Source organism: Podarcis bocagei, assembly GCF_964188305.1.
Source record: "Podarcis bocagei genome assembly, chromosome: 16".
Classification (NCBI taxonomy): Eukaryota; Metazoa; Chordata; class Lepidosauria; order Squamata; family Lacertidae; genus Podarcis; species Podarcis bocagei.
The window spans coordinates 33,693,085-33,712,405 of NC_138142.1; the positions used below are offsets into that span (position 1 = coordinate 33,693,085).

Consider the following 19,321-nt stretch of genomic DNA (forward strand, 5'->3'; position numbering starts at 1 on the left):
TGTGTGTTGCACGAGAGGGTCTGCCCCAGCCTGCTCTCTTAGAATGAAAGTTTGTGTGCTTGGGGGGGGGGGCTTGCAGACTTAACTAGTCCGTACCCCTGATGGACGCAGGAAATCTAGAGCCGCTTGAAGGTCACTGGGGCGGGGGACGATCACCCTTCCAGGTAATACGTAGGTTCCATTATTGAGCTGTTCTTCTTGTTAACAGGATTTGCCTAATAGTCTGCTGAAATCTACCCTCCTTTACCTCAAGACCATTAGGGTCACATTTGAACCATACGTCTAAAGCACTGCAATGCTATTTTAAACAAGTGCAGTGGTACCTCGGGTTACAGATGCTTCAGGTTACAGACTCTGCTAACCCAGAAATAGTACCTCGGGTTAAGAACAGAAATAACGCGGCAGTAGCGGGAGGCCCCATTAGCCAAAGTGGTACCTTAGGTTAAGAACAGTTTTAGGTTAAGAACGGACCTCCAGAACTAATTAAGTTCTTAACCCAAGGCACCACTGTAAGGATGTCTCCTGAGAAATTCTGGGAGCTGTAGTTTGTTAAGGGCCGATAAAAGGAAGTCCTCCGTGCAGCATGTAGTTCAACTATGGAACTCCCTGCCACAGGAGGCAAGTGATGGCCGCCAACTTGGGTGGCTTTAAAAGGGGATTAGGCAAATTCGTGGAGAAGAGGGCTATCGATGGATACCAACCAACCGTAATGGCTCTGCTCTGCCTCCACAGATGGGAGGCGACAGTGTGTCTGAATGTCAGTAACAGGGAGAAATGTAAAGTATTGCACTTGGGCAAAAAAAATGAGAGGCACAAATACAAGATGGGTGACACCTGGCTTGAGAGCAGTACATGTGAAAAGGATCTAGGAGTCTTGGTTGACCACAAACTTGACATGAGCCAACAGTGTGACGCGGCAGCTAAAAAAGCCAATGCAATTCTGGGCTGCATCAATAGGAGTATAGCATCTAGATCAAGGGAAGTAATAGTGCCACTGTACTCTGCTCTGGTCAGACCTCACCTGGAGTACTGTGTCCAGTTCTGGGCACCACAGTTCAAGAAGGACACTGACAAACTGGAACGTGTCCAGAGGAGGGCAACCAAAATGGTCAAAGGCCTGGAAACGATGCCTTATGAGGAACGGCTAAGGGAGCTGGGCATGTTTAGCCTGGAGAAGAGGAGGTTAAGGGGTGATATGATAGCCATGTTCAAATATATAAAAGGATGTCATATAGAGGAGGGAGAAAGGTTGTTTTCTGCTGCTCCAGAGAAGCGGACACGGAGCAATGGATCCAAACTACAAGAAAGAAGATTCCACCTAAACATTAGGAAGAACTTCCTGACAGTAAGAGCTGTTCGACAGTGGAATTTGCTGCCAAGGAGTGTGGTGGAGTCTCCTACTTTGGAGGTCTTTAAGCAGAGGCTTGACAAACATATGTCAGGAGTGCTCTGATGGTGTTTCCTGCTTGGCAGGGGGTTGGACTCGATGGCCCTTGTGGTCTCTTCCAACTCTATGATGATGCTATGATTCTATGATTCAGTTGCTGGAAGCCACATGATGTTGAGGAGAATACTCTTGTGCTCTGATCTTGCTTGCTGGTTTCCTGCAGGCATCTGGTTGGCCACTGTGAGAATAGGATCCTGGATTAGGTGGACCATTGGCCTCATCCAGAGGCTTTTCCTAACACTCTTTATGTTCTTAAGGGTGCTGAGAATTGTTCCCCTCACAGGGGGCTTCCGGTCGGTGCCAGCGCTTAATGGCGGTCCTACCTCCGAGCTCCGGAGAAGGACTGCTTCGCAAGTTCGGGTCTTACCCGCTACGGCAAGCGGGGGACCCCTAAAATCCCAGGCGCTGAAGCCTGAGAACAAGGAGACTCGGTGGGCACCTTCGCGCCCCCCGGTACCGTGAAAGAGCCTTTTTAAAGGCTACGGATCGACATCGGGAGTGAGCGCGGTGCTGAGAGTCGCTACCCAGCCTGCGAAGTGAAGCCGCGTCGCCATAAGCGGAGAGCGCCGATTCCTTCCTGAAAAGAAATTCGGACTGATTCCCCGTGAGTAAGAACTGAAAAATAACTGGGACTTTTTCAATTTTAAAAATTGGGCTAAAAACGGGGGAGATTTAAACAAAGGAAGTCTGCCTCCCCCCGACCGCATGAAAGTGAAAGCAACGGAGCTCTAAACCTGCATCCGTTTAAATCCGTCCTTTGATCAGCTAAACCGGACATTTAAACCTTTGATCTCCCCTCTAGCAAGCAGGGCAGAGGGGAGGCGAATCTGACCATTAACTGCATGACTTATCTGAAGGAAAAAACCTCTGCTATCTCATCTATTTGAAAGTCTGAAACGGTCTGCCTTCTTAGTACATTGAGCTGACTTTTCCCTGTGAAGTGACACCTTGATACAAAGTTTCCACAGTGCCTGACTTTTGTACATTTTAAGAAGAAACAGTATAAACAGTATATTGGGCAACTGTGGCAATTGGAAGCTATAAGACTTTAGTAACATTGATTTTGACTGGGTTAATCTCCTTTCTTTCTACATCTTGGATGGTCTCCTTTGTTCATGTATTTGGAAATTTCCTTCTATGGCCATTTTGATCTGCTCCCTCTAGAGGATAAAGTGAAGTCCAGCACGGCCTAAGACAGTGGAATTTTCCAAGGGAGAATAAATCCCGTGGGAATTGACCTTGACATGAGTGGGCCACAAGAAGAGATAACTACAAGAGCCAAGACCAAGCAACAACAACAGCAACAGCTGCAGCTGCAACAAGCAAAGAAAAGAGGTTCGATCTCAGGCGTAACAGCCGGACTAGCTGGAACAACAGGACAGGACAAAGGAGCAGCCGTTTCTATGGAAGCTGTGACAGAAGCTTTGCTTAAGATAAACCAGACTCTGGAGTCTTTGACAAAACAGACTTCAGAGAACACACAAAAATTAACAGAAATATCAACAAGATTAAACCAGAATACAGAATCTATAAACAAATTGGTCGAGGAAAACGCCACCACGCGTCAAATTGCCGAAGAGGCCAAAGCCACAGCTGGAGAGACGCAGGAGAAATTAGAGCCACTTGCCAAGAAGGTCTATGAGCATGATGCAACCTTGGCCTTGTGGGAGTTACAGAGGAAAGAGAGAAACTTAAAATTAAGACTGATTCCGGAGAATGAAAGTGACAACCTTGTGGAATATTTGACACGGGAGTTTGCGGATTGTTGGGACCTGGAGGAAGACGATTTCAAAATTACAACTGCCTTTAGACTGGGCAAAAAGCAAGATAGAAAGACACCAAGAGATTGTTTGATCACACTCAGATCTAAGGAGGAAAGAGATAAAATTTTAGGACTACACTTTGGAAAAGCCCTGCAAATTGGAAATTCAGCTGTACAGATCTTTAAAGACATACCAAAATATATCCTGGACTTAAGAAACTTCTACAAGGATTTGGTGCTTTTGTTAAAGAAAAATCTTATCCGCTTCAGGTGGGAATTCCCACAAGGACTGTCATTCGACTACAAGGCAAAGAAAGTGAAAATAAAGACAATTCAAGATAAAGACAAATTTTTGGCAAGATATCAGGAGGACCTACAGAAGGGGACTGTGGACGTACTTGCAGAACAGAGGAGAGCACTGGATATCCTGAATCTCTCGTTTGGACAAAAACCACCACCGTCAGAAGAAGAGCAACAACTTGGAGCTGTTGGAGGAGCCTTAAGAAAATAACAAGATGGCTCTGCAATTCCTTAGTTGGAATTGTAATGGACTGAATGGGCCTTTGAAGAGAAGACAAGTATTTCATATTTTGAACAGAGAACAATTGGATTTGATATGTTTACAAGAAACTCACATAACTAGAGCCCACAGGAGATTACTCACAAATAAAAGGTTAGGACAAGAATTTATTTCATCAGACAAAGTTAAGAAGAGAGGAGTGGTAATATATGTGAAGGAGAAATGGGCTCCAAAAATGATATTCAAAGATGAACAAGGGAGATATCTGGCTGTGGAGATACAAGTACAAGGAGAAAAACTTTTAGTTGTTGGAATTTATGCACCAAATGAAGGCAAATCTGACTTCTTTAAGGGACTTCATGAAACTTTGACGGACTATCTGGATTACAACATGATAATCATGGGAGACATGAATGGCGTGGTCTCCACTAATATGGACAAGGCACAAAGACTAACAGTCACTAAAGAAGGGAGACTCCCTAAGACTTTTTTCGAAATGACAGAAAACATGGACTTGATAGACATTTGGAGAACAAGGAACCCTCTGGAGAGAGAGGGAACCTTCTTCTCCCAAGCAATGATGACCTGGACCAGAATTGACCAAATCTGGGTTACTAGTGGATTGGCTCCAAAGATTAAGAAAGTGGAAATCTGCCCAAAAACTTGCTCCGACCATAACGCCGTGAAGATGGAGATGAAACTCACAATAACCGGTCAATTTAGATGGAGAATGAATGACACCCTCTTTCGAGATAAGGAGATTCTCACGAAGGCCCAAAAGACCCTAAAAGACTATTTTGAAATAAATTTGAGGACTGACGTGGAGAAAAGAGTGATCTGGGACGCAAGTAAAGCTGTTATGAGAGGATTTTTGATCCAACAAAATTCAATAAAGAGGAAAAAACAAAATGAGAAAAAAGAGAAGATCTTGGAAATGATAAAGGAAGGAGAGAGGAAACTAAGAACAAAACCAAAGTCTCAGGACATTTTAAGAGAGATTAAGTTATATCAAACTCAATATATGGAATTGATGAACCAAGAGATTGAATGGAAGATAAAGCAAATGAAACAAAAGACTTTTGAATCAGCAAATAAATGTGGTAAACTTTTGGCATGGCAATTGAAGAAAAGGCAGAAACTAAATACAGTTACAAGCCTAGAGGTTGATGGAAAGAACATATCTAAACCTAATGAAATTAGAAATTGCTTTTTAAGTTATTTCAAAAAACTTTACACCCAAGGCCCGCAAAATGAAGAAGATATAGACAAATTCCTTGGAAGATATGGATTACAAAACATCTCTCAGCAAAGTAAGATGGACTTGAACCAGAGAATCTCAGAACAAGAGATAGAGGCTGCCATTCAGAATATGCAACTGGGCAAATCTCCGGGACCAGATGGACTGACTTCTAGATACTACAAATCGCTGAAGGAATGGTTGATTCAACCACTAAGAGAAGTTTGTAATGAGATTCTTGAGGGAAAAAGGGCACCTGAATCGTGGAAAGAGGCATATATTTCACTCATACCAAAGTCAGAGACTGAAAAGACTCAACTCAAGAACTACCGCCCGATATCACTCCTCAATGTGGATTACAAAATTTTTGCAGACATTTTGGCAAAAAGATTTAAAAGAGTTTTGATGGAGAAGATTCATAAAGACCAAGCAGGCTTTCTCCCTAAAAGACACCTAGCAGACAATGTAAGGAATGTAATAGACATTTTGGAAAAGCTGGAGGTGAATATAAACACTAAAGCAGTATTGATCTTTGTGGACGCGGAGAAAGCCTTTGATAATATCTCTTGGAGTTTTATGAGGAAGAATCTTCATGGGATGGGGGTAGGCCAGGGTTTTGAGAATGGTATGGCTGCAATATATTCCGAACAAAAAGCTAAGCTGATTGTAAATAATGTTGTGACTGAGGAACTTAAGATAGAAAAAGGAACTCGGCAGGGGTGCCCAATTTCCCCATTACTTTTCATTTCGGTTCTGGAGGTGTTGCTGAATATGATAAGAAATGACCAGCAGGTCAAAGGTGTGCAGGTCGGAGCTAAACATTACAAGTTAAGAGCGTATGCAGATGACCTAGTATTGACTTTGCAAGAGCCAAACACTAGTACGAAAAGGGTTTTAGAAATAATTCAACAATTTGGCCAGGTGGCTGGATTTAAGTTGAATAAGCAAAAAACTAAAGTCTTAGGGAAAAACCTAACAGATATGGAAAAGGAGAAATTTCAGGAGGAAACAGGTTTGACAGTGGTTAAGAAAGTCAAATACCTAGGGGTTTATTTAACACCTAAGAATGTTAATTTGTATAAGGACAATTATGAAAAATGTTGGTCAGAGATTAAAAAAGATCTAGAAATATGGTCAAATCTGAAATTGTCAATGTTAGGCCGAATTGCAGTAATTAAAATGAATGTATTGCCTAGAATGTTATTTTTGTTTCAGACCTTGCAGATTCTTGACAAGATGGAATGTTTTAAGAGGTGGCACAAAGACATTTCAAAATTTGTCTGGCAGGGCAAAAAGCCCCGAATTAAATTTAAAATACTGACTGACGCTAAAGAAAGAGGGGGTTTTGCCCTGCCGGACCTAAAATTGTACTATGAGGCAGCAGCGTTTTGCTGGCTGAAAGAATGGATGCTCCTCGAGAACACGGACATCTTGGATCTGGAAGGCTTCAATAATGCTTTTGGTTGGCATGCATATCTTTGGTATGACAAGGTTAACAGTACCTTTAAAAATCACATTGTTAGAAAAGCATTATTTAATGTTTGGATAAGATACAAAGACTTATTGGAAAATAAAACCCCTAGATGGGTGTCACCAGTGGAGGCTAAAGCAGTGAAGAAACTCAATATGGAGGTCGGATGGCCGAAGTATTGGGAAATTTTAGAACAGGATGGAGACAAGTTTAAACTACAAAGTCAGGAGAAATTGAAGCACAAAGTAGAAAATTGGTTTCAATATCGCCAAATAATGGAATTCTTTAAACAGGATAGGAAAATCGGTTTCCAAGTGGAGAAATCAAAACTAGAGACCGAATTGCTAGAACCCAATACTAAGAATTTATCTAGAATGTATAACTTGCTGTTGAAATGGAACACACAGGATGAAACAGTTAAATCTGCTATGATTAAGTGGGCGCAGGATGTTGGACACAACATTATGTCAGATGACTGGGAATGGTTATGGAACACCGGTATCAAATTTACGGCATGTAATGCCTTAAAGGAAAACATTATGAAAATGGTATACAGGTGGTACATGACCCCAGTCAAGCTGGCAAAAATCTACCATTTGCCCGATAATAAATGTTGGAAATGTAAAGAGACTGAAGGTACTTTTTATCACCTTTGGTGGACATGCCCGAAGATAAAGGCCTTCTGGGAAATGATCTATAATGAAATGAAAAAGGTACTTAAATGTACATTTTCTAAAAAACCAGAGGCCTTTCTCTTGGGCATTGTCGGCCAATTGGTGACAAAGAAAGATAGAAATTTCTTTATGTATGCCACAACAGCAGCAAGAATACTCATCGCAAAGTATTGGAAGACACAAGATTTACCTACTCTGGAAGAATGGCAGATGAAAGTGATGGACTATATGACACTGGCTGAGATGACAGGCAGAATCCGTGACCAACGTAAAGAGATGGTGGAAGAAGAATGGAAAAAATTTAAAAGCTACCTTAAGGACTACTATAAACTCAACGAATGTTAAAATGTTGTGGTTGCTAGAAGTAACAGGGTACAGGGATACAAGGTTAGATAATAAAGGAGGACTAAGACGACAGAGATTAGAAAGTAACAACTGGGAGTTGCTAGTTCAAATATGGACACTGGGATGCAGAGAGGGGGGGTATGGGGAAGTCCAAGAAAAGAGGTTTATGAAAATATCTTTGAAATTATTTTGTATGTTTGTTTTGTTTTATGTTTGTTTGTTTTTCTTAAAAATGCTGTAAAACCAATAAAAATTTATTAAAAAAAAAAAAAAAAGAGAATTGTTCCCCTCACAGCGCCAATTTCCAGAGCTCCCGGTGAAGAGGGATCTCAAGAGCCTCTGTTTGCATGTGTTGTGCAGGAGACAGGATAGCGGTCCTGCACAGGAGCGTGCTGCGCAGCAACACTTTGTTGTAGACCCAACCGAGTCTTCCGCAAACAGGAAGGGAAGTTCTACTCAGTCTATCCCATTCACATCTGCTTTAATGGGCAGTAGTAGCTCTCCTGTTGTCTTTGTCCATGGAGTCAGGCTTGAGAGTCCCATGGACTGCAAGAAGATCAAAACCTATCCATTCTGAAGGAAATCAGCCCTGAGTGCTCACTGGAAGGACAGATCCTGAAGCTGAGGCTCCAATACTTTGGCCACCTCATGAGAAGAGAAGACTCCCTGGAAAAGACCCTGATGTTGGGAAAGATGGAGGGCACAAGGAGAAGGGGACGACAGAGGACGAGATGGTTGGACAGTGTTCTCAAAGCTATCAACATGAGTTTGACCAAACTGCGGGAGGCAGTGGAAGACAGGAGTGCCTGGCGTGCTCTGGTCCAGGGGGTCACGAAGAGTCGGACACGACTAAACGACTAAACAACAAGTAGCTCTTCAGCCACATTCTTCCCCCTCCTTGCCCTCACTTCCTCTCTGCCATGTGGGATCCTTTCAACAGGAGATGTTGGGGACGGAACCGATAATGTGCGCAAGGCAAGTGCTCTACCGCCGCGCAGTGGGAACCCTCTGCTGATGAAAGTGTGTGGCTCCAGCAACCTCAAAATAATTATTTTGCAATCAGTAAGTAAAGTTAAAGTGACTCCATCTTTATTTGAACGCTCAATGTGCGTTAAAACAAATTTGACATTACAGGTAGCATTACATATTTGTTAGGTTAGCATTACAGCATTATGCAGTTGTACAACGGTTCAAGTAATTTTTTTTCTTACTTTTTTTTGTTTTGTTTTGACACCAAGTTGTAACTTGTCCAAGTTTTTTTTTTCTTTTTAATTTTACAATAGACACGAGGTGAAAAGGAAAAAAACCAAAATCCCAACCGAAAATGACCCACATTTGGGAGATATTACAGTGAGGCAGCTGTCAATACATTTTTTAATAAAAACAAACAAACCCAAAACCCGACTGTTATCTGATCCTCTTTATTTCCCCATTATTCCTGAGGAGTAATGGATCTCTTCACATCTGCCCAATAAGCCTAAATCTATTTTAACCCTGAGCACATTTCCTTGACAACTTCATTTTTTCCCCTCTTTACAGCTGGAAGAAGGAGAGATTATTTAGGCTTAAGAAAGATGGGTTTTATTTGCATTGAAAACTTTTTTTTAAAAAAGTGGGGATAATTAAGATTGATAATTCAAGATGAGCCCTAATCTATCAGTAATTGGGGTCAAAATTGGGTTGAGGAGGAAGGGGGTGATGTAAGGATTAAGCGTCAAGATGATCAGTTTGAATTCCAAATTTGGCACCAACCTGGCCTTTGCAGAGAAGAGGTCCTAATTCTCCCGGTTCTGAAATGGTTCTGAGTGTCTGTCTCTTACTCCTGGGCTGGGGGAAACCCTCTTAAGCATTGCTGTACTACAATTCCCATCACCCCCTGGGCATTGAGCCATGGCACTTGGGACAGACGGGACTTGCAGGTATTGAGGCCACCCACCTATTTTACAGCAGTGCTTCATAGCTTACCTTGCAACACATCCTTTAGGGCAGGCGTTGGTAGGCTTCAGGCTTGTAGGATCAGCATTCTTCACTACTGTGTTCCGCATCCCTAACCAATGGCTAAGCTGGCTGGGCATGATGGGAGTTGTAGTCCAGCAACACTCTCCTGCAGCCTTCCTCAACCTGGTGCCCTCTGGATGTTTAGGACTGCAGCTCCCATCAACCCCAGCCAGCATGAGGAAGGCTGATCTACTGGAACCCTGATACCCCCCCCCCAAAAAAAAATAGTTGCCAAGGTTGGCAGGCGTACCCCCCCCCAAATTAAACAATAAGGTGCTCGGTCTTTGAATTTGTGGTCAGTACTGGACCCAGGGCCCACTGACAAAAAATGCTAGAGTAGACTCATCAAAGTAGGTTCATTAATTTCACTGGGTCTACTCTGAGTAGTACTTAGTTGGAGACAACAGCTCCCCCTCCAGGGTTCTATTTCTGAGGGGTGAAGTTTTTGCTATTAGCTAAGTGAGAAGCTCTTGCCAACCAACTGCGAATCAACAAGAGATCTACCTGGTTTGACGTTAGGTGGAAATGGGGGTGAGCTGGGCATTGATCCCTCTAGCTCTCCTGGACGGGGGTGGGGGTTTGTATGTGACTCCGTTTCCAGACTCAGAAACTAGAGCAGGCATAGGCAAACTCAGCCCTCCAGCTATTTTGGGACTACAACTCCCATCATCCCTGCCCGCTGGTCCTGTTAGCTAGGGATGATAGGAGTTGTAGTCCCAAAACAGCTGGAGGGCCGGAGTTTGGGGGTGCCTGAACTAGAGCAAGCATGGAAGGAAACTTGACCCCCAAGGGCTTTTAGGGAGGGAATGGCTGGGTTTCCAGTAGTCTTCTTTCTCCCCCAAACACAAAGTTGCATCCAATGTTAGACTTCCATGGAGCAGACCCATTGAAACTGATGGACACAACTCCCTTAGGCCCCTGAATTTCAATGGGTCTGCTCTGAGTGAAATGGAGATACCTCCCACGGGGCTGTGCCGAGACAGTTCACCTCTCTGCGGCCAAGGTGCCTCCCCACCACTGAAACGACTTCTCCCAGTTTTTGTTTTAAAGTATGATACAGTATTTACAGCATACAGGGCACAGGATGAGTTAAGTGCATGGATGTGACTTGGTGAATACTGAAACACCCATTTCCCACATGGCTTCCCCCTTAACTTGGATCTGCCTTGCTTCGCAAATGGCTTACGGGTTGGTCCTGGGAAAGGAGGCTGGGTAGGGGAGATTGACTTTTCTTTCAGCCCTATCTGTTGATGTGGAAGTTGCAGGCTTCTGGATGATGCAGAGCTCTTCAGCAGACAATCTTGACCTGTCTGGGGATGGCTTCTGTGTCAGCTTGAAAGCTTGCGCACTCCGTCACCAATAAATGTTGGTGGAGCATTTCAGGTGCCCAGAATGTTGCAAGGGGAGGTTGTGGAGCTGGAAAACTCTTGCTTAGATATAGATCTCCAGTGGCTATTTATTTCTATCGGCTGATCTAGCTGTGAAGCATGCACTGGAAGCTGACCAGGCTCTAATTAATGACAACAGTAATAGTAAATAAACATTGGTGGTGGGTTCTTTGTGAGAGTTACCTGCTTGCCACCCTTGTAGGCATTAGGATCAATGCACATGCAACCCTGTCTAGTCGCCTATTGGCAGGGCCGGGTCTGCTACATCAGTAGCCTGCACCACTGCTTCAGGCGGCACAGCTCAACGGGCACGTTCCTGCTTGAGATGAGCAACACCTAAGAGGCCCGCTTTCAAATCATGGTAGAGGCAGGACAAAGACTTGGCTTGAAAGATTAAGAGGGAGATAGATGCCTCCTGGTCCAACTCCAAATGAAGTCTTTGTCTTTGAAAGAGACTGCTTCGGAAGTGGATGGAGTAGAGAGCATCTTGCAATGTTCTGGACAACAAGGACAAGGAAATTATTCCAAGATCCTGTTTTATAGGGAGGGAATTGCTTTCAGCAGCACTTATAATTCACAGGAACCATTTCCATCCACTCTGAGATCTCTCTGATCCAAGACAGATGCCCCAAAACCATTGCATGTACACCAACAGCATTAGATCACCCAAGTCACAAAGAATTGCAAAGAATCAACAGGAAGGGGGTGGGCAGACGATGTCAACAAAGAACCAGCGATTCAACACCAGAATCCAATATTATTATTATTATTAAAAAAAGAATAAGTTGGGAGAGAAGCTGAATAGGCCAATTGAGGTGAATTACCAACAAATACAGTTCAGCACAAAACACGACTTTCATAGTGACAGATAAATCGTATTAAAAACTGTACTTTTGATATTGGTAAAGTTATATTATTATTTTTTTGTGGTTTTTTTTAACTTTTGTATTCGGCATGCAACAGTGCGGTTACACCTTTTTATTTTATTATATATATTTATATATATATATGTTTTGTGGTATTTATTAAAATTAATGCTCTTTTTTTTGTTAGGTTTTATTTTTTAACTTTTTGTAAGTTCCTTTTTTCCCCTTTTTCTTTTTTTTAGAACTTTTAGAGTGCCCTGCAAAAGTTAAACATCACTAGAGAGAACCGATCAGCTGCTTCGTACGGAAACCTTTAAGTTTCTACGACTAAGACGGAAGGCGGGAGGAAGAGGAGGAGGAGGAAATGAAAGGCCAAGTGTCTGTTTGCGCAGGGGCGCCTGGTGCAAGCGCCCGGTGCCCCCCGCTCACCCTGCTAGTATTCGCTCAAGCTGTGCCATTTGGCGATCTGCTTCCTGGGGCTCTCGCACACTTCCCGCCAGTGTTCCACGCCGCCTGCCGTGATGCTGTGCGCTCCCAGGATCAGCCGGCCCACCACTTCGTTTTTCGTGGTGCGGTCGAAGTCGATGACCAGGAATTCGATGCTGACGTCCGGGAGGAGATCCACGGGGATGTCGTATATGAAGGATTCGTTGAAGACGGGGTTCAAAGTGCACTTCTTGACGTGAGTTTTCTTTTTGGCTATGCGCTTTCTGCCGTAGTACACGTTCACCTTGACGTAGGGGTCTGCCGGAAAGAAGGGAGAGGAGCAAGCCAATAACACAGGCCAATAACTGGCGGTACCACCCGAGCGGGATTTTTTGGGGGGGACAGAACTCTGGGAACCTCCCCCCCTCAGCAGAATGAGCAGGGACCCCCCTCACCCTAATTGGAGTGAGATTGGCTCACCATGTTTATGAAGAAAGTGAAGGAATAATGATGGTGGTAATAATTTTTATTATTATTTATATCCTGCCCAGAGTGGCTGGGTTGCCCCTGGCTTCCAACAGATAGAAAACATAATAAAACGCTAACCATTAAAAAAAAATCCCAATACAGGGCTGCCTTTAGGTGTCTTCTCAAAGTTGTAGGGTCTCAGCCAGCATACCAGATGGAGCTGGTAAAAAGCTGCCCTGAACACATCAGAATAATAGAATTGTAGAGTTGGAAGGGACCCCAAGGGTCATTCAATATACCTGTATACCTGAAGGAGCGTCTCCAACCCCATTATTCTGCTCGGATGCTGAGGTCCAGTGCTGAGGGCCTTCTGACAGTTCCCTCGCTGCGAGAAGCAAAGCTACTGGGAACCAGGCAGAGGGCCTTCTCGATAGTGGCACCCGCCTGTGGAACGTCCTCCCACCAGATGTCAAAGAGATAAACAACTACCTGACATTTAGAAGACATCTGAAGGCAACCCTGTTCAGGGAAGTTTTTAATGTGTGACATTTTGATGTATTTTTAATCTTTGTTGAAAGCCTCCCATCGTGGCTGGGGAAACCCAACCAGATGGGCGGGGTACAAATAATAAATTATTATTATTAAAATTATTATTATTCGAGTTCAAACCCTTGCAAACCCAGGCAGGGATAGGAAAGACCTGGAGAGAGCTGCCTGAGGCTCTGCTGAGAGCTCCTGACAATCACTGGATGTTTTTAAGCAGAGGTTGGAGGGCCCTCGGCCATGGATGCTCCCTTCAACTCTATGCTTCTATGAATCAATGTTTCTATGATTGTAGACAATGCTCAGAGCTAAGCCAGACCAAGGGTCTGATTCAGTATAAGGCAGATTCCTGGAGGATGTGTCCCCCTCCAGATGTTGCTGGACTCCAACTCCCATCATCCTTGACCTTTGGCCATGCTGGCTAGGGGCTGATTGGAGTTGTAGTCCACCATCAATCAGGAAGGCCACAGTCTTCCCCAATCCCTGGCTTCTCTGCTTCTCTCATATGTTCCCGAGTCCTGGAACGGGGCTGAAGGTAAAAACATAAGAAGACAGACTAAAGGTCCATTTAGTCTGGCCAGATGTCTCCAGGAAGCTCAGAACCTGGGGCCTGAAAGGCAACAGAATCTCTCCCATGATGTGCCCCTAACAACTAGCATTCAGAGATACTGTATACTGCCAATCCACATGGAGGCTCTGTTTAGCCCTTGGCAGACCTCTCCTCTTCTAGGAATTTGTATGATGGCAGAGTTTCTGGGGCATGGGTGCGGACCCTGAAAAGCAAGTAGCTCAAGATGAGGCAAGCCAAACCATAACCCCAATCTCCTAAACACAAGGTCGCTAACTCAAGAAACCAAGGAGAACGTTTTCCTCCCTGACATTCTGTTAGGGGTTCGTGAACCAGAGTTCGCGTTGAGGGAGGTAACTGAAAAATAAAGCAAAGCCACTGAAGGTTGTGATCCTGGTCTGTGCAAGTCAGGGATGGAGAAATGCCAACTACCGTATTTTTCGCACCATAGGGCGCACCGGACCATAGGGCGCACCTAGTTTTGGGAGGCGGAAAACAAGAAAAAATTATTCTGAACCCCAGAAGCCAGAACAGCAAGAGGGATCTGGCTTCTGGGATACCGTGTGGCAGTTCTGGCTTCTGGGGTAACCCCGCCAAGCCTCTTCAGGGCAGCGGGATGAAGGCTCCCCCTGCCCAAAGAGGCTGCGCAGGGTTGAAGCAGAAGCCAGGACAGACGCATCACTGAAGGGGCACTGTGCCTTCTCTCTCTCTGTGCAGCGCCCCTCCTTCACAGGAAAGGTGCTGCGCAGAGAGGGAGAAGGCACAGCACCCTTCAGCGAAACTGGAGAAGGAACAGAAGGAGACCCTTCTGTTCCTCCTCCGGCTTCGCATGGCAGGCGCGTCGTTCAAGGGGCGCTGCGCCTTCTCTCTCTCTGTGCAGCGCCCCTCCTTCACAGGAAAGGTGCTGCGCAGAGAGGGAGAAGGCACAGCACCCTTCAGCGAAGCTGGAGAAGGAACAGAAGGAGACCCTTCTGTTCCTCCTCGGGCTTCGCTGGACAGGCGCGTCGCTGCGAAGCGGGAGGAGGAACAGAAGGAGTCCCTTCTGTTCCTCCTTCGGCTTCCAGGACAGGCGCGTCGCTGCGATGCGGGAGGAGGAACCGAAGGAGTCCCTTCTGTTCCTCCTCCGGCTTCGCATGACAGGCGAGTCGCTCAAGGGGCGCTGCGCCTTCTCTCTCTCTCTCTGCGCAGCGCCTCTCCTTCACAGGAGAGGCGCTGTGCAGAGAGGGAGAGGGCGCAGCGCCCCTTCAGCGAAGCTGGAGAAGGAACAGAAGGAGACCCTTCTGTTCCTCCTCCGGCTTCGCATGGCAGGCGCGCCGCTCAAGGGGCGCTGCGCCTTCTCTCTCTCTCTCTCTGCGCAGCGCCTCTGCTTCACAGGAGAGGCGCTGCGCAGAGAGGGAGAAGGCGCATCGCCCTTCAGCGAAGCTGCAGAAGGAACAGAAGGAGACCCTTCTGTTCCTCCTTCGGCTTCCAGGACAGGCGCGTCGCTGCGATGCGGGAGAAGGAACCGAAGGAGACCCTTCTGTTCCTCCTCCGGCTTCGCTTGACAGGCGCGTTGCTCAAGGGGCGCTGCGCCTTCTCTCTCTCTCTCTGCGCAGCGCCTCTCCTTCACAGGAGAGGCGCTGCGCAGAGAGGGAGAAGGCGCAGCGCCCTTCAGCGAAGCGGGAGGAGGAACAGAAGGAGACCCTTCTGTTCCTCCTCCGGCTTCGCATGGCAGGCGCGTCGTTCAAGGGGCGCTGCGCCTTCTCTCTCTCTCTGCGCAGCGCCTCTCCTTCACAGGAGAGGCGCTGCGCAGAGAGGGAGAGGGCGCAGCGCCCCTTCAGCGACGCTGGAGAAGGAACAGAAGGAGACCCTTCTGTTCCTCCTCCAGCTTCCAGGACAGGCGCGTCGCCGCGAAGCCAAGGAGCCTGCATTCGCTCCATAGGACGCACACACATTTCCCCTTCATTTTTGGAGGGGAAAAAGTGCGTCCTATAGAGCGAAAAATACGGTATGTCATGCCATCCAGCCCTCTGGAGTCTCTTCAGGCCACGCCCCCTCTTCCCAGGCCACACCCCTCACCAGACCTGCTCCGTACCTTCCTCGAGTGCTCTTTGCCTAGCTGGAATTTGTCCTCAAAAGGTGTGAACATCAAATGAAGGATCAAGTTGTGTCTTCGGGGCTTTACATTTCAAACACCCTGGAGATGTTGGGGTGTTTTTTTGTTTCGTTTTTAATGCTTAGGGCACTTCACAGTGCAATCTTTTTGGGCTGCCACATAGAAGAGGGCAAAGAGTTGTTCTTTGCTGCTGTCCTGGCCAGGATTAGAACTAGTGGGCTTTAGTTGCAGGAGAGCAGATTTGGGGCAAACATTAGGAGAAAGGGATGGCTGCCTTCTGATCTCTCCAAGGATGCACAGGATTCATAAGTTGGCTCAGTGGTTACAAATGGGAGGGAGGGAGAAACTCAGTTTGCATTTAAAGGTGGACCTACGAAATCCGCGTTCTCTGAAACTACATGAATCGAAGCACCACCGTCCTTTGCAGCTCTCGAAATTTTGCAGCACTGTGTGTTCTCCAACAATGTGTACGAAAATGCATGTACCGAGTGTGCATAAAATTGCATACAAAAGTGGGGAAATTGCTTTGCAAAGTGCGTCTATTAGGCAAAACTGCAAACAGTTTTGGGGGGGAAATTGCAGTAAAATGCTGACAAGTTTTCACTAAAAAAAAAAAAAAAGCAAATCACTGCAGAAATGCAGGGAACTGAATTTAAGGTTGGGGGGGGGGGAAATGAGAAACCAAGAGGAACCGAAATGAACAGATCCATCCCTCATTAAAAAGTAACACGAACAAAAGAGCGTTCAAAGGGGCACACAAGGAAAACATGGAGATGAGGCGGAGTAAATAGCTTCTACCTGAGAGGCCGGTGATGTCCATCTTGGGCAGATGTCTCGCCTTCAAAACCACCACAGTCATCCTCTGGGCAACAGGATGGTAAGACAAGGAAACCTGCAGCTCCCCTCTGCTGACGCATTTCTGGAAAGAGATAAGGTCATACATCCTCAGAACAACAGACCCCAAGCAGCCCTGGCCACCCTCAGGTCCCCCTATCAGTTTCTGCAAATGGGGGGGGGTCCCCTGAGGATGCATCATCTGGAGTCAGTGTGGTGTAGTGGTTAAGAGCGGTAGTCTCGTAATCTGGGGAACCGGGTTCGCTTCCCCGCTCCTCCACTTGCAGCTGCTGGGTGACCTTGGGCGAGTCACACTTCTCGGAAGTCTCTCAGCCCCACTCACCTCACAGAGTGTTTGTTGTGGGGGAGGAAGGGAAAGGAGAATGTTAGCCGCTTTGAGACTCCTTAAAGGGAGTGAAAGGCGGGATATCAAATCCAAAATCTTCTTCTAGAAAAGGTCAGCTGAAGGAAGCCAGTGGGGAAGGAGAACATAAGAAGACCCATCTAGTCCAACAACCTGTTTGTACAGCTCTCAATATTATTATTATTATTATTATTATTATTATTATTATTATTATTATATGGAACAATGGTCTGACACGGTACAAGATAGCTTCCAGTCAATATAGGTAACGCCGAGCTAGGTGGACCCTTGACCTGACTTGATATACAGTGGTACCTCAGGTTACAGACGCTTCAGGTTACAGACTCCGCTAACCCAGAAATACTACCTCAGGTTAAGAACTTTGCTTCAGGATGAGAACAGAAATCATGTGGCAGCGGGAGGCCCCATTAGCTAAAGTGGTACCTGAGGTTAAGAACAGTTTCAGGTTAAGAACGGACCTCCGGAACGAATTAAGTTCTTAACCTGAGGTGCTACTGTATAAGACAGCTTCCCATGTTCCTATTTAAAATCAGCTCTTTGTGCAAAACAATGAGGACTAGAATCTTGTATTTCTAGGGGAAGGGCTGTAGGTCAGTGGGAGAGCACCTGCTTGAAGCGAAGAACTTCCTAGGTTCAATCCTTCAGGTAGGGCTGGGAAAGACCTGTCACGTGCAACCGTGGAGACCCGCTGCTGCCAGTCAGTGTGGGTAACCCCCCGCGGGGTCTAGATGGACTCCGTATAAGGCAGCTTCCTATGGCCCACCTTTGAAGGGGACCAGAATCCTGACCTCCTAGGAAAGAGCAACTTCACCACCACCTTAAAAAGCAGGTTCGAAATCGCCAGCGAACTCTGCAATCAGGGAGGGCGTGGTGTTTTATTGTTTACATCCTCCGTGCTTCCGCTGTGGCCTTAAATGCTTTTCGGCAGTAGATGACTTGTCCGTAGCGAGTAGGTCATTTCTTCTTCTTTTTTAAAGGAACGACATGGCTGTGTTGAAAGGGAGTTAATATAGTGGAAATAAAACAGGGCCTTGCCAAGTGTTTTAAAAAAGCCGTTGTTAAGGCTGTGAATAGCAGGCCGGGTTGCCATGGCCGTCGTGTCCTAGATTCGGCATTTTGGGAACTGCCCGGGACTCTTGAGTTAACGTTTGTCTAAAGCCAGTCCTCCTCCTTTCCCTTCCTCCCGGAATCACAAGTGGAAAGTGCCCCGTTTGGGTCAAACGACTCTTCGCCATCTGCACCATACAGTAGTACCTCGGTTTAAGAACTTAATTCGTTCTGGAGGTCCGTTCTTAACCTGAAACTGTTCTTAACCTCAGGTACCACTTTAGTTAATGGGGCCTCCCGCTGCCACTGCATCCTGTTCTCATCCTGAAGCAAAGTTCTTAACCTGAGGTACTATTTCTGGGTTAGCGGAGTCTGTAACCTGAAGCGTCTGTAACCTGAGGTACCACTGCATATTTAAAGCACTCTTCTGCTTATTTAAGCAGTCGTGGCTTCCCCCCCCAAAGAACCCTGGGAATTGTAGTTTGTTATGGGCATTGAGATTTGTTAGGAAATGCCCCTACACCCCTCACAGAGCTGCCATTCCCAGTATGGTTTAGCAACCAAACCAATTCCTTTTCCCGGGGAATTGTAGCTCTGTGAGGTGAATGGAGGAGTCTCATAACAACTCTCAGTGCCCTTAACAAACTACAGCCCCCAGGATTCATTGGGGGTGGGAGAGCCATGACTGTGCTCAAGGCTAGTGGGCGTTGGAGTCCAGCAATGTCTGTAAGGCATCATGCTGGCTGACCCTGCTCCATTTCACTGTAGGGGCGCTGTCAGGAAAGATGCATGAGGCTGGTTCGGATGTCGCACCAGACGTGAGACGGACCCTCTCTCCTCCCCTCATCCGCAGTGATTCCCCCTGCCCAGCCTTTCCTGCTTTGAGGCATCTGAACCAGCAAAGTCTGGTTTGCACATTGGGATTGGAAACTAGGGCCCCATCTCCACTATACAGTGGTACCTCGGGTTAAGTACTTAATTCATTCTGGAGGTCCGTTCTTAACCTGAAAGTGTTCTTAACCTGAAGCACCACTTTAGCTAATGGGGCCTCCCACTGCTGCCGTTCTCATCCTTTCTGTTCTCATCCTGAAGCAAAGTTCTTAACCCGAGGTACTATTTCTGGGTTAGCAGAGTCTGTAACCTGAAGCATCTGTATCCTCAAGTGTATGTAACCCGAGGTACCACTGTACGTTTAAAGAGCTCTTACACCATTTTTACAGTTATGACTCCCTCCCTGCAAAAAAAGA

At 46.1% G+C, this 19,321-nt stretch overlaps 1 protein-coding gene and 1 long non-coding RNA gene across 2 annotated transcripts in view; one reads left to right on the top strand and one right to left on the bottom strand.

The window, feature by feature from the left end:
• The first annotated feature begins 8,036 nt into the window (after positions 1–8,036).
• LOC308575387 lies at positions 8,037–11,981 on the top strand. The gene is made up of 2 exons (XR_014002838.1): positions 8,037–8,518; positions 11,951–11,981. It is a non-coding gene; the product is annotated as an uncharacterized lncRNA (long non-coding RNA).
• Positions 8,524–19,321, bottom strand: part of SYT11 (synaptotagmin 11) — a 28,054-nt gene continuing 17,256 nt past the window's right edge. The window contains exons 3-4 of the mRNA XM_081173707.1: positions 16,604–16,727; positions 8,524–12,452 (exon numbers count right to left, since the gene is read on the bottom strand). Coding sequence (XP_081029833.1) covers positions 12,142–12,452; positions 16,604–16,727 — 435 coding nt within the window. The 3' untranslated portion in view covers positions 8,524–12,141. The remainder of the gene's footprint in view (positions 12,453–16,603; positions 16,728–19,321) is intronic.